Source organism: Ranitomeya variabilis, chromosome 2, assembly GCF_051348905.1.
Source record: "Ranitomeya variabilis isolate aRanVar5 chromosome 2, aRanVar5.hap1, whole genome shotgun sequence".
Taxonomy (NCBI): Eukaryota; Metazoa; Chordata; class Amphibia; order Anura; family Dendrobatidae; genus Ranitomeya; species Ranitomeya variabilis.
In genome coordinates this window covers 928,078,044-928,094,075 of record NC_135233.1, presented here as the reverse complement: position 1 = coordinate 928,094,075, position 16,032 = coordinate 928,078,044, and the positions used below count along the sequence as shown (strand labels likewise).

Genomic DNA, 16,032 nt, shown 5'->3' with positions numbered 1-16,032 from the left:
TTAAGCAAGGGTACTAGTTCTCATGCTCACGAGCCTTTGTTTCCTTCTCGACACCCACCCGCATGACCCTGCCAGCCAATCACTCCTTTGTGGTGATGGTAGGGTATATGGCAAGCGATTGGCTGCAGCAGTGACGTCACTAAAGAATAAATATTAACAGTGAACACCAAAGTAGCAGAGGGAAATAACAGGCGAATAAGTTTTATATTTTTATTTTAAAGGGAATCTGTCAGCAGGCATAAGCTATTCAATCTGAGTGTAGGATAATGTAGGAGTAGAGAGCCCGATTTCAGGGATGGGTCACTTGTTCAGCAGGTTGCTGTAAGTACACTGCAGTCAGTCAGTGTTTTATCAGCAGGATATTATCACTACAGGACTAGATGCACTAGATTCAAGCTCTCTGTCCCTACACCATGCTGCTCTCAGGTTCCATTGCAAAAAACGGCAAATTGCCTTTAAAACCTTTATTAACCCAAAGGGGAGGTCAGTGGAGAATAGGACTTGTGTAAGATAATAAGCGGTGTAAAGATCAAGATGCCGAGGTCAGACACCATAAAGGTGCGAGAGCAGAGGTTCGGATGTGCTGAAATCCTACATGCTGGATCCCTTTATCCCTGGGAGATCTGCAATTAGGAGAGAGCTGGGACACCACAATACATACAGATAAGGTATATGGCCACCTACCTGCTCTGTAGAAACCGGCATAGCCATAAGAACATTACACTGGAAATGCCGATTGTGAAAATTATCACTATATCTGTGTGACCAGATTATGAGCGACAGAAACACGATAAAATGGTCAGAACAAACAAAAAACATTTCCCAAATTGTATTTGTTGCTTGTTCAGACATCAGAGAAGTAACAATTACATGAACAGAAATGCGTATTACCAGTATCTTTAAAACTGGGGAAACGATTTTCCGTGTGTGCAGAGAATAAAATCTATAATAATAGCAATACTATTAACAGGAGATCACTGATCAGAATGGGGGCTGGCGACAGCAGGGATTTTCCTTACCATTTCTACATGTCACTAATTGACTTGTTTAATGTGAGTTCATATAAGGATCTGTTCCCAATATTCATTTGTGTGGATGAACATTACTCAGACTGGTCATATGTACTGTCAAAATATGACCATAGAAAGTTCTGTAAGCCATTTAATGCCCGGGTGCAGCATATGGCGGAGATACTCACCGTCAGAGCTTGTAAGCACAAACATATCAGACTGCCCTTGCTTTTTGCTGCCCACATTTTTGGGGTACCAGTGAAGGTCAATCGGATACGTATCATCTGGAAGTTTTACAACCAAAGATGTCTCGCCGTTTAGCAAGTTCCACTTGAGAATCTGGTGGTCATCACTGCAGGAGTAGAGCTCATCAGCCGAGGTCCAGCCCACACAGCTAACCAGCTCCTTATGTACAGAGGAATTAAGGAGTTTAACATATGGTCTTAGAAAAAACCCTGGACGTGTAAAGCCTGAAAGGAGAACTTTTACTCCATCGCTTTTCTCATTGTAAAGTGTAAAACAAGCCATGTATAGTATCTGCTTGTGTATATATAAATCCAGTGCCAGGAACGTAAGAACTATTGCAATCTCGGGGTGCAGAAATGTTCCCGATTACGGCACGTTACTTCCATGCTTTGCTCTTTTTAGGTTTAGGTGAGTAATTCTGATAATGCAGCATGTCAGCGCCCACCAGATGGACAGACAATACCATACGATGCCAGTACAGCAGAGAAGTAAGAGGCAGCAAATCATTATAGGTAGTGTGCAGAGTCTTAGGAGACCTGACTCAGCGGTGCTAGAACCATCGCCCCCGAGGAGTCTCCGATCCTTCCCTCCTATGGCTTCCATATGACTGCACTGTCCGCTTCAGAAGAAAAGGAGCGTGAAGGCTGGCACGGAGAAATTAGTACCGGAATCATTACTGACAGAGGGAAGATGAGGATTTCCAATGCCAGAATATCAGGTAAATCCCTCCTAAGCCATGTCCACACTAGCATGCAGAACATCTGAACTTGTGCAAACATAAACCACAACCTTACAAACTAAAGATGTGAATCAAACATACAAAAGATATATATGCATATCTACTGCCACCAATCAACAGTTTTCTACATTGAGCCCAATGCTGCCAGCGGGAGATCGATCTGAGTGTGCAACAGTAGCCATGCTGCCAGGCAGAAGCCGCAGGGCGCTGGGTCATACCTCCCAGACACAATGGCCACTACACTGCACTAACACCAATTCTACTGGTCTATTAAAAAAGTCACCTTTTCTTCTGTGTGGTCCGAGGGGAAAAGCCGAGAACAAAACAAGTAGGACCATTTTTGCAGTGTCCTACTACTTTAAAAACATTTGGGACAAATTAGAGCTTGCTGGTACCAAGAAAAAAAAAAGATCCAGAGAACATGTCCAATTATTATACACCGATTTCCTATGGCTAAGAATTTTTTTTCCAAAACTGAACACGTCCTGAGCTAACATTTTGATCAGACTGTATAAGCCACTGCCACGGCAGACATCTATAGTGGTTCCTTCTCCATTCGGTGCAGCAGCCCAGGGCTGGAGGGGCATTGCCCGGCAGTATGGGCTATATGGACACCTGGGCTGTTACTCCATAGGCGCAGAGGCGATGGTAGCTGTATGGTGCTAAGCATGTCTTTTTCGACAATTAGGATGCATTGTGCTAGAAAACGCAACAGTCCAATCACAGATACAAATTGGTCCAGACCGGCCCCATCGACCATACCGAGGTGTTTGATTTATTTTAGAGAGGCCATTAATTTTCACAGCAAAAAAAAAAAAAAAAAAAAAAAAGCATGCTTCTGATGGAAGATCCAATGCAAGTGTGACCCTGGGCTGAATGCACCATTAGGCCTCCAATGCCCCATGTAGAATTAGCAGGATTTCCCACAATTTGGGGCTGGAAACATTTTTTGAATATACACTCACCGGCCACTTTATTAGGTACACCATGCTAGTAACGGGTTGGACCCCTTTTGCCTTCAGAACTGCCTCAATTCTTCGTGGCATAGATTCAACAAGGTGCTGGAAGCATTCCTCAGAGATTTTGGTCCATATTGACATGATGGCATCACACAGTTGCCGCAGATTTGTCGGCTGCACATCCCAAAGATGCTCCATACAAGGCAGGATGGATCCATGCTTTCATGTTGTTTACGCCAAATTCTGACCCTACCATCCGAATGTCGCAGCAGAAATCGAGACTCATCTGACCAAGCAACGTTTTTCCAATCTTCTACTGTCCAATTTCGATGAGCTTGTACAAATTGTAGCCTCAGTTTCCTGTTCTTAGCTGAAAGGAGTGGTTCCCGGTGTGGTCTTCTGCTGCTGTAGCCCATCTGCCTCAAAGTTCGACGCACTGTGCGTTCAGAGATGCTCTTAGGCCTACCTTGGTTGTAATGGGTGGCGATTTGAGTCACTGTTGCCTTTCTATCAGCTCGAACCAGTCTGCCCATTCTCCTCTGACCTCTGGCATCAACAAGGCATTTCCGCCCACAGAACTGCCGCTCACTGGATTCTTTTTCTTGTTCGGACCATTCTCTGTAAACCCTAGAGATGGTTGTGCGTGAAAATCCCAGTAGATCAGCAGTTTCTGAAATACTCAGACCAGCCCTTCTGGCACCAACAACCATGCCACGTTCAAAGGCACTCAAATCACCTTTCTTCCCCATACTGATGCTCGGTTTGAACTGCAGGAGATTGTCTTGACCATGTCTACATGCCTAAATGCACTGAGTTGCCGCCATGTGATTGGCTGATTAGAAATTAAGTGTTAACAAGAAGTTGGACAGGTGTACCTAAGGCTACGTTCACATTTGCGTTGTGCGCCGCAGCGTCGGCGCCGCAGCGCACAACGCAAACAAAAACGCAGCAAAACGCATGCACAACGCTGCGTTTTGCGCCGCATGCGTCGTTTTTTTCATTGAATTTGGACGCAGCAAAAATGCAACTTGCTGCGTCCTCTGCGCCCCGACGCGGGTGCCGCAGCGACGCATGCGGCGCAAAACGCAAGTGCGCCGCATGTCCATGCGCCCCCATGTTAAATATAGGGGCGCATGACGCATGCGGCGCCGCTGCGGCGCCCGACGCTGCGGCGCTGGCCGCAAATGTGAACGTAGCCTAATAAAGTGGCCAGTGAGTGTATGCACAACCAGCTTATACTAGCACTTGGAAATCCCTAAATGACAGTTTGTATGCTAATTTAGATTAGATAAAAAGCATCGAGTATAAATATGTCACTTAATAGGCCTTTGCCAGGTATTGCATGCAGTGGGACAGGTAGACGGTCAGGCTCCATTACCACAGCTGGGACCTAGGAGAGGCCATAAAGCAGTCACTGCGGGGGGAGCGTAATGGGAGTCATTACAACACTCCACCTTTATTTGCTCTGCAGTCTACACCACGTCCGCTCATTGCTTTAAGGTACCTTCACACTAAGCGACTTTACAACGATAACGATAGCGATCCGTGACGTTGCAGCATCCTGGATAGAGATATCGTTGTGTTTGACACGCAGCAGCGATCAGGATCCCGCTGTGAGATCGCTGGTCGTTGCTGAAAGTCCACAACTTTATTTCGTCGCTGGATCTCCCGCTGACATCGCTGAATCGGTGTGTGTGACACCGATCCAGCGATGTGTTCACTTGTAACCAGGGTAAATATCGGGTTACTAAGCGCAGGGCCGCGCTTAGTAACCCGATGTTTACCCTGGTTACCATTGTAAAAGTTAAAAAAAACAAAAAAACACACTCACATTCCGGTGCCCGGCGTCCGCTTCCCTGCACTCCTCCTGCATCCTGTGTAAGTGCCGGCCGTAAAGAAGAGCGGTGACGTCACCGCTCTGCTCTGTGGGAGATGCCGGAGATGTTCGGCGCTGACACAGGAGGAGTGCAGGGAAGCGGACGCCGGGCACCGGAATGTGAGTATGTGTTTTTTTTTTTTTACTTTTACAATGGTAACCAGGGTAAACATTGGGTTACTAAGCGCGGCCCTGCACTTAGTAACCCGATGTTTACCCTGGTTACCAGGGGACTTCGGCATCGTTGGTCGCTGGAGAGCTGTCTGTGTGACAGCTCCCCAGCGACCACACAACGACTAAACAGCGACGCTGCAGCGATCGGCATCGTTGTCTGTATCGCTGCAGCGTCGCTTAGTGTGAAGGGACTTTACAGTTCAGGAACAATCATCTTAATCATACGATGAGCACGTCATTTTATTTCTTACATTATGCAAGAGCACGTATTGGTGAAGGAGCGGGGTACTCATCATCATCATGGCAGGGAATTGTGTCTGCACTACTGAACAATGCCAGGATGGACGCTGTTCTCTATCAGTGTTCCAAGATGACCAAGAAACTGTAGGAGAGATCAGCAAATAGGGTCTTATCCGAGAAATACAGTTAGGGTACCGTTACACTAAACGATTTACCAACGATCATGACCAGCGATATGACCTGGCCGTGATCGTTGGTAAGTCGTTGTGTGGTCGCTGGGGAGCTGTCACACAGACAGCTCTCCAGCGACCAACGATGCCGAAGTCCCCGGGTAACCAGGGTAAACATCGGGTTACTAAGCGCAGGGCCGCGCTTAGTAACCCGATGTTTACCCTGGTTACCATCGTAAATGTAAAAAAAACAAACAGTACATACTCACATTCCGGTGTCAGGTCCCTCGCCGTCTGCTTCCCGCACTGACTGAGTGCCGGCCGTAAAGCACAGCACAGCGGTGACGTCACTGCTGTGCTGTGCTTTCACTTTACGGCCGGCGCTCACAGTCAGTGCAGGAAGCAGACGGTGAGGGACGTGACACCGGAATGTGAGTATGTACTGTTTGTTTTTTTTACATTTACGATGGTAACCAGGGTAAACATCGGGTTACTAAGCGCGGCCCTGCGCTTAGTAACCCGATGTTTACCCTGGTTACAAGCGAACACATCGCTGGATCGGTGTCACACACACCGATCCAGCGATGACAGCGGGAGATCCAGTGACGAAATAAAGTTCCAAACTATCTGCTACGACGTACGATTCTCCGCGGGGTCCCTGATCGCTGCTGCGTGTCAGACACAGCGATATCGTATGGATATCGCTGGAACGTCACGGATCGTGCCGTCGTAGCGATCAAAGTGCCACTGAGAGACGGTACCCTTAGTTTGGCACTCAGATTAATCTCACCTGTTCAATCTGATAAAGACGCATAGAATATAGAAAATCAGCAGCAGCGGATCCACGGGTCAGCAAGCGACCATCACACTGTAAAGGGAGTTATTCCGAGCTGCTGACAGAATCAATACATATATCCCAGTATGATGAGTAAGGTGGTGGTTTATTTCAACACGTTTCGAAGTATATAACTTCCTCAGGAAAAACATATACACATGGTTTTTCCTGAGAAGAAGTTATATACTTTGAAACGCGTTGAAATAAACCACCACCTTACTCATCATGCTGGGATATACGTCTCTATTCTGTCAGCAGCGCGGAATATTGTCCACTAACTCCCTTTACAGTCTGACTTTTCTAAGATGAGAATTGGTGGAGAACACGACAAAAAGCCCAGGCCTCTTTCTGACAAAATAGTACTTGTGTTGTGAACTTTTAGACATACGGCTTCACGGTGAATTTTGCTTTTCTCCATTACAATTAGGTCTGTCTATTTTAAGATCGTATAGATCTTCTAAGACAAGTGTACAACCTGCAGCCCACAATGTCATTCTGTGCGGCCCCGATCACCAGGGAACATACTTACATCCGACACCCCAACTGCTCTGCTGTTATCTGCTCCTGTAGCAGCCACATGATACAATGTACAGAGCCGGCACAGCGCGAGATCCACACCAGGCCTGTGGAGTCAGAGCTGGTATAAAATGGACTGACTCCTAAAATATATAAAACATTGGGTACAGTAGTACAATGCAGGATGTGCTGTAGATGTTTTCATAAGAATTTGGGAAAGTTATGAAATGTCCTATAAATGTCTGTTCTGTACCTGATCTAAGGATCTCGGCTTTTAGTTGAGATAAACCTGTGCTGCACTTTACGTACATGCTCAGTAGTGACCAGTGCTGCAGAGTCGGAGCTGAGATAAACCTGTGCTGCACTTTATGCACATGCTCAGTAGTGACCAATGCTGTGGCGTCTGAGCTGAGCTAAATCTGTGCTGCACTTTACCAGTGCTGGGGAGTCGGAGTCAGGGAAATTGAGGAGTCGGAGGTTTGGCATGCCGACTCCACAGCCCTGATCCACTCACTGTTTAGTGGCCGCTCCCGGGTACCGCAGATTATCTCCTACTCAGAAATTCAAGTATTATTGGCAACATCAGAAAATTACCTACGGTTTAAAGAGAACCTGTCATTAGAGTCATGCTGCCAGAACCACGGGCAGCAAACATCAGAGCCTGGCTGCATGACTGCAGCCAAGTAGGTTTTATATGGACTGAAAAGCCGCTCTCCACCCTGTTCCAGTTGATTGACAGGTCTCTCCATGTGTACACGCACGGTTCTGCAGCGCGAATATAATGACAGGCTCCTTTAACAGATGCAGCCTTTCCACCCCAGTCACTTATGTGTCTTCATGATAAATTGATTAATAAGTTTCCTGCATCAAGAGGAAATTACTCTCTATCTGAAAATATTGGCCCAGACATAGTAGCTTTTTGGTGCCCCCATGCCAACCCTTCACCTGTGCCATCATGGCATCTTCAGGCACGGGCAGCACCATGTGCATGTCCACTTGTAATGTGCAGATTTGAGTCACTATCACTTTTCTTTCTAAAGATATGTTCATATGTTGCATTTTTGCAGCAGTTTATTTCTTTGGCGAGTTTTTTTTTCAGGTGGAAAAGAAGCTGCGTTTTACAAATCCAACAAAAGCAAAGAGATTTCAGAAAAGAGATTTCTTGTTCCGGACTCATTTTGAGCACTGCAGGTCAATTCTTTCAGCGGTTTGGCAGAGTTTTTTTTACCCATTGAAAGTAATGAGAAGCTGCAAAAACATTGAAAAAAGGCAGGAAAACGTTTTAACATTTATGTGGTGTTTCTGCAGCCCTTCAGGTGACTGAAACTAACAAGTTCTATAGAGAAATCATACGTGTAACACAGCTGCAGTTTATATGCATTGTTTTTACTGCCAAGAGCAAAGGTTTTCACAGTAGAAAAAACTGATGCAAAAACGCCAGGTGTAAACATACCCTAAAAGAGCTGCTGCTTTACCAGCTAAATATGTAGCAATTCCTAGAAAACTGCTGCGGCCGGTGACTGTGTATTACAGTAGGAAACATTCCCTACTATAAGAAGGTTTCATACAGATGTAATGGGAGATCCCCAATGTTGGACACACTCAAAGGGATAAGCAGCGGCAACGTAACAACTATTAGGACTAGAGGAAATGTCTGATTGGAACAATACAAGTGGGCACGGAAAGGCCGGCCTGCAGAAAGGTTTGTCTGTACGGAAAACGCAACCCTGCAAAGTGGGACAGAAAGCAGAGAAAAGCCCAGACCCGGGCAACGAAATGCAGCATAAGTTTCTCACCTTCTCCTCTCTATCAGTCTGTGAAAAATCGGACTGCACTCAGATGTCATCCGAGTGCACTCAAATTTTTCACAGACCCACAGACTTGCATTGCCGATTTTTATCCGACCCCCCGTATCAAAATTGGACACCTCTGTACTTTGCTAAAAGGAACACTCGATCCGGAAAAAAAACAAACATATGAACAGCCCAATAGGCTATCATAGGTACAAGTGCTAGGCATGAAACACAGGGATATGGAAAACTAACATCTGCTGAGCCTTAAGGCTGGGGCTACTCAGTGACATCGGCCACAGATTGCTCCATGCTGCTGCAGTAACACTGGTGTGAATGGGGAAGCAAGACAGTGTAGATATAAGAAAGGCGCAAACATTCTGACCAGTTTGATTTTTCCGATTTGATTGGTGCAATAACGGTACCTTGCAGGTCACGGTGGGACCCCATTCAATCGCCTTATGCAGCGGCATACTGAGATCTTTGGCCACGTGCAGCGGCATACTGAGATCTTTGGCCACGTGCAGCGGCATACTGAGATCTTTGGCCACGTGCCTTGTCACCATGTCGCCCAGTCAGAAGCACACGTCAGATATAGAGATGACCTGACTCTGTCATGCTGTAAAGAAGGCTACTTTCTGGCATTTCAACATTGTGCCAAAATAAAAAAACAACCAAAGATTTTCCCAAAAAATATTTTCAATGAAAATTCAGTTTAAATATACTCCAATATATGTGTGAATAAACCCCTAGGATGTGATCAGCAAACCCACAGCTCCCATTATCCAGAGTACACGGCGTTTCTAGATTCTGCGGTTATTTCTATAAACCTGCCATTGTTACACATCTCCATATGCAGAAACATTCAGTTGGACGCAAGATGCGACAAAACGTACACAACCACATTTCCCAAAATTTTCCCAGAGATTAGGTTAATAATGTGGCCGTCGTCGTTCCCACGTCTTCTCTGGTTACAGAAGACACATCTTAGGACAAGAATACGTTCCGATCTAAGGGTCCGCTCCGGATTGTAAAGGATATGCTTTGCTTCTTTCAGTAATGAAGTCTTGAGTCTCATCTTGTTGAAATATAAATGTGTCAGGAAATAAAATGTAGACCTACAAGGAAGGAAGAAAAAGGAGAGGTGACTGCAGAAGCCTCCAGATAATGGTCTGTAATCTTTCACCTACACTTCTTAGCTAGAATGGCACAAGGACCGATTACAGAAAAGGGGCAGTGGGTTCTCCACACAATAAATGTCATATTGCCTATGTACTGACCGGAAAGATTGCCCGGTCATCTGATAAGAGTCTGCAGTCCAAGAATCCTGACAGCGTGCACTGTGCACATTGTCAGGATTCCCCAGGACAGCCAGTATGGCTTTATTTACAAATCAGTATTTCATCAGTATTTGTTGCCAAAATCAGGAGTGTCTCCAAAACACAGGACAAGGGTCAATCTAGGCTACGTTCACACGATCCTGTTTTCACTGCGGATTTTTCAGGTCCTTTTTTTGGAAAATCCGCAGTGAAAACCGCAGTGCTTTTCACTGCGGTTTTTGATCCTTTTTCTACTGCAGATTCCACTGCGGGTTTCCAACTGCAGTTTCCTATTGGTGCTGCTGTAAACCCGCAGCGGAATCCGCAGAAAGAATAGACATGGTACTTCTTTTTTCCGCAGGCAAATCCGCGTGGATTTTCCTGGGGAAAAAAGGATCGTCGGCACAGCGGGTTTTGTTTTCCATTGGGTTACATTGTACTGTAACCTACATGGAAAAAGGATGCGGATCCGCAGCTGCAATTCCGCTGCGGATCCGCACCAAAAACCGCACCGTGTGAACGTAGCCTAAGGCTGTGTGCACACGATGCAGATTTAGTGCAGAAACGCTGCAGATCTGCACTGTGATTTACAGTACAATGTAAATCGATGTAAAAAAAAAAAAGCTGTGCACATGGTGCAGAAAAATCCGTGCAGAAACGCTGCAGATTTAAAAGAAGTGCATGTCACTTCTTTTGTGCGGTTCTGCACCCCTCCATTAATAGAAATCCGCAGTGGTAAAAACTGCAGAAAATCCGCACTGAAACCGCAGCAAATCTGCAGCTGCAGATTCTGCCAGGAGATGCGAATTTTGGGCAGAAAATTCTGCACCTCTTTTTTAACGTGTGCACATAGGCTTAAGGTACCATCACACGAAACGACGCTGCAGCGATAGCGACAACGATGCCGATCGCTGCAGCGTCGCTGTTTGATCGCTGGAGAGCTGTCACACAGACCGCTCTCCAGCGACCAACGATGCCGAGGTCCCCGGGTAACCAGGGTAAACATCGGGTTGCTAAGCGCAGGGCCGTGCTTAGTAACCCGATGTTTACCCTGGTTACCAGCGTAAAATTTAAAAAAAACAAACAGTACATACTCACCTGCGCGTCCCCCGGCGTCCGCTTCCTGTACTGTGTGACTGACTGAACGCCGGTAGTATCAGGGCACAGCGGTGACATCACCGCTGTGCTGTGCTTTCACTTTCACTTTGCGGCGCTCAGTCAGTGTGGGAAGCAGACGGCGGGGGATGCGAATGTAAGTATGTACTGTTTGTTTTTTTTACATTTTACACTGGTAACCAGGGTAAACATCGGGTTACTAAGCGCGGCCCTGTGCTTAGTAACCCGATGTTTACCCTGGTTACCAGTGTAAAATATCGCTGGTATCGTTGCTTTTGCTGTCAAACACAACGATACACGGCGATCGGACGACCAAATAAAGTTCTGAACTTTATTCAGCGACCAGCGACATCACAGCAGGATCCTGATCGCTGCTGCGTGTCAAACTAAACGATATCGCTAGCCAGGACGCTGCAACGTCACAGATCGCTAGCGATATCGTTACAAAGTCGTTTCGTGTGAAGGTACCTTTAAGGCTACGTTCACATTTGTGGTCGGCACCGCAGCGTCGCCGCATGCGTCATGCGCCCCTATATTTAACATGGGGGTGCATGGACATGCGTCGCACTTGCGTTTTGCGCCGCATGCGTCCCTGCGGCGCCCGCGTCCGGGCGCAGAGGACGCAGCAAGTTGCATTTTTCCTGCGTCCAAAATCAATGAAAAAAAGGACGCATGCGGCGCAAAACGCAGCGTTGTGCATGCGTTTTTGTTTGCGTTGTGGCGCCGACGCTGCGGCGCACAACGCAAATGTGAACGTAGCCTAATACATGCACACTAGCCCACAGGACACATAATACATGCACACTAGCCCCAAGACACATAATACATGCACACTAGCCCCAGGACACATAATACATGTACACTAGCCCCCAGGACACATAATACATGCACACTAGCCCACAGGACACATAATACATGTACACTAGCCCCCAGGACACATAATACATGCACACTAGCCCACAGGACACATAATACATGCACACTAGCCCCAGGACACATAATACATGCACACTAGCCCACAGATGACCACAGGACACATAATACATGCACACTAGCCCACAGATGACCACAGGACACATAATACATGCACACTAGCCCACAGGACACATAATACATGCACACTAGCCCACAGGACACATAATACATGCACACTAGCCCCCAGGACATATAATACATGCACACTAGCCCACAGATGACCACAGGACACATAATACATGCACACTAGCCCACAGGACACATAATACATACACACTAGCCCACAGATGACCACAGGACACATAATACATGCACACTAGCCCACAGGACACATAATACATGCGCACTAGCCCACAGATGACCACAGGACACATAATACATGCACACTAGCCCACAGATGACCACAGGACACATAATACATGCACACTAGCCCCAGGACACATAATACATGTACACTAGCCCACAGATGACCACAGGACACATAATACATGCGCACTAGCCCCCAGGACACATAATACATGCACACTAGCCCACAGATGACCACAGGACACAGAATACATGCGCACTAGCCCACAGGACACATAATACATGTACACTAGCCCCAGGACACATAATACATGCGCACTAGCCCACAGGACACATAATACATGCACACTAGCCCACAGATGACCACAGGACACATAATACATGCACACTAGCCCACAGGACACATAATACATGTACACTAGCCCCAGGACACATAATACATGTACACTAGCCCACAGATGACCACAGGACACATAATACATGTACACTAGCCCCAGGACACATAATACATGTACACTAGCCCACAGATGACCACAGGACACATAATACATGCGCACTAGCCCACAGGACACATAATACATGCGCACTAGCCCACAGGACACATAATACATGCACACTAGCCCACAGGACACATAATACATGCGCACTAGCCCACAGATGACCACAGGACACATAATACATGCACACTAGCCCACAGATGACCACAGGACACATAATACATGCACACTAGCCCCAGGACACATAATACATGTACACTAGCCCACAGATGACCACAGGACACATAATACATGTACACTAGCCCCAGGACACATAATACATGTACACTAGCCCACAGATGACCACAGGACACATAATACATGCACACTAGCCCACAGGACACATAATACATGCGCACTAGCCCACAGGACACATAATACATGTACACTAGCCCCAGGACACATAATACATGCACACTAGTCCACAGATGACCACAGGACACATAATACATGCGCACTAGCCCCCAGGACACATAATACATGCACACTAGCCCACAGATGACCACAGGACACAGAATACATGCGCACTAGCCCACAGGACACATAATACATGTACACTAGCCCCAGGACACATAATACATGCACACTAGCCCACAGATGACCACAGGACACATAATACATGCACACTAGCCCCAGGACACATAATACATGCACACTAGCCCACAGATGACCACAGGACACATAATACATGCACACTAGCCCCCAGGACACATAATACATGCACACTAGCCCACAGATGACCACAGGACACATAATACATGCACACTAGCCCCCAGGACACATAATACATGCACACTAGCCCACAGATGACCACAGGACACATAATACATGCACACTAGCCCCAGGACACATAATACATGCACACTAGCCCCAGGACACATAATACATGCACACTAGCCCCAGGACACATAATACATGCACACTAGCCCCCAGGACACATAATACATGCACACTAGCCCACAGATGACCACAGGACACATAATACATGCACACTAGCCCCAGGACACATAATACATGCACACTAGCCCACAGATGACCACAGGACACATAATACATGCACACTAGCCCCCAGGACACATAATACATGCACACTAGCCCACAGATGACCACAGGACACATAATACATGCACACTAGCCCCCAGGACACATAATACATGCACACTAGCCCACAGATGACCACAGGACACATAATACATGCACACTAGCCCCAGGACACATAATACATGCACACTAGCCCCAGGACACATAATACATGCACACTAGCCCCAGGACACATAATACATGCACACTAGCCCACAGATGACCACAGGACACATAATACATGCACACTAGCCCCAGGACACATAATACATGCACACTAGCCCACAGATGACCACAGGACACATAATACATGCACACTAGCCCCAGGACACATAATACATGCACACTAGCCCACAGATGACCACAGGACACATAATACATGCACACTAGCCCACAGATGACCACAGGACACATAATACATGTACACTAGCCCCCAGGACATATACTATGTAACACATGATGCATGTACGGTTTGTAGCCGTCACCTCTCCGGGGCTCGCACACGATGAGGCCTTTCTCCCCGGTGCACTTGCAGTCTCCGTTATGCTGATGCTCCCCCTCCAGCTTTGTGGCCGCGTTCTGTCTCCATGGTAACCTATCGCGAGATTAGCTGTTAACCACACGGGATATTGAGGCTCAGGCTAGACTGGAGAAGTGAGATCTGTCACACCAGGACGGTGACGGAGGAGAAAGCGAGAAGCAGTGCGTGGTCTGAGTACTCTGGAAAGACCCTCTATCCGTATATCCCAAATGAAAAGCTAGAGCGACCTAGTTACCGCCATTTTTGGTGTTGGCAGAAGTGGGTGAAGTTTTCTAAAGCAAGTGATACATAGAGTGAGGCTCCATGACAGACTCTTCCCTCAAGTTAACTCCCCCTTGTGTCAGGCTGCCGAGCTCGGCGTGCACTGCAGCCGTTGGGTACTTTATAATATGTGACTTGACAGATACAAAAATGGCTGCTTAGTGGTTGCTGTCCGATTAGTCAGGTGATCTAGCACTGACCAATCAACGCTTCAAAACGGTAAAGAAAGAGAATCCGCCTGCTAGGCGGTCTTTGCAATAACCGCGCCTCCACCACACGTCCCTTTCCGTTGCTTGGCAACCTAATCCCGCCTTCTCAAGCCGCCTTGTAGTTCAGTCGTTGTCCGTTACGCCAACTCCATTCCTCTCAGTAATTGCCATTATCAGGGCGCCCGTTGCGCTCATTACAGCCCCCCAGGACCGTGCTGAGCAGACACCCCGCTGTGGCGTCACTAGCTTTCTGCCGCTGTTTCTCTCTGGAAAATGGCAGACGGCCCCGTTTTTTTTTTTTCAAATCTGAGTAGGCTCCCAGCATGCACTGCGCGTTTGTAACGAACTTCGGTTCGAGTTTAGATTTTGGGCGCCATTTTCGAGTGGAGTAGCTGAGGGCTAAGCAGGCGAGGACTGAGCATCCCGCGGAATTACTGCTCCTGCTCCGAGAAAAGCGCCGGGCAGCCTCAAAAACACCGCGAAAAATCGGCAAAAAATTCCTGCAAGCTGTTAGGGAGCCGGGGGCGCGGCTGAGGCGGCTGCTGAGGTGATTTTCCGCACACTTTGTGGATTTTTAATTTTAGCGGGATGATGGTGAGAGAAGCCGGTGACAGGCGGCGGAGGGGGAGTGTGCAGAGCTGTCATCACACTGCGGAGCCCGAGTGTTTGCCCGGACTGACAACTGCTGGGCAGCGGCCACCTATACCGGCGTGTCACCTCCGCTGTGTGCGGGGCCATGGAGGGGGTCGCTGGGTATGGGGTGTCACTGGATATAAGGCTATGGGGTGTCACTGCATATAAGGATATGGGGGTGTCACTGGCTATAAGGATATGGGGGTGTCACTGCATATAAGGCTATGGGGGGGGTCACTGCATATAATGATATGGGGGTGTCACTGGATATAAGGATATGGGGGTGTCACTGCATATAAGGATATGGGGGTGTCACTGGATATAAGGATATGGGGGTGTCACTGGATATAAGGATATGGGGGTGTCACTGGATATAAGGATATGGGGGTGTCACTGCATATAAGGCTATGGGGGGGTCACTGCATATAATGATATGGGGGTGTCACTGCATATAAGGATATGGGGGTGTCACTGAATATAAGGCTATGGGGTGTCACTGGA

At 47.4% G+C, this 16,032-nt stretch overlaps 2 protein-coding genes across 5 annotated transcripts in view; one reads left to right on the top strand and one right to left on the bottom strand.

Moving 5' to 3' along the window:
• IFT80 (intraflagellar transport 80) overlaps positions 1-14,798 on the bottom strand; it is a 159,908-nt gene extending 145,110 nt beyond the window's left edge. For 2 of the 4 annotated variants that reach the window (XM_077290651.1, XM_077290653.1), the window contains exons 1-3: positions 14,373-14,509; positions 9,598-9,673; positions 1,199-1,421 (exon numbers count right to left, since the gene is read on the bottom strand). In XM_077290651.1, coding sequence (XP_077146766.1) covers positions 1,199-1,421; positions 9,598-9,633 — 259 coding nt within the window. In that variant the 5' untranslated portion in view covers positions 9,634-9,673; positions 14,373-14,509. Of the gene's footprint in view, positions 1-1,198; positions 1,422-9,597; positions 9,674-14,356; positions 14,510-14,663 lie in introns of those variants that run through there. The other 2 variants (XM_077290652.1, XM_077290654.1) reach the window with 2 other exon arrangements.
• A 200-nt stretch (positions 14,799-14,998) lies between these two features.
• SMC4 (structural maintenance of chromosomes 4) overlaps positions 14,999-16,032 on the top strand; it is a 142,876-nt gene continuing 141,842 nt past the window's right edge. The window contains exon 1 of the mRNA XM_077290648.1: positions 14,999-15,445. The gene's annotated coding sequence lies outside the window, so the exon portion shown is untranslated. The remainder of the gene's footprint in view (positions 15,446-16,032) is intronic.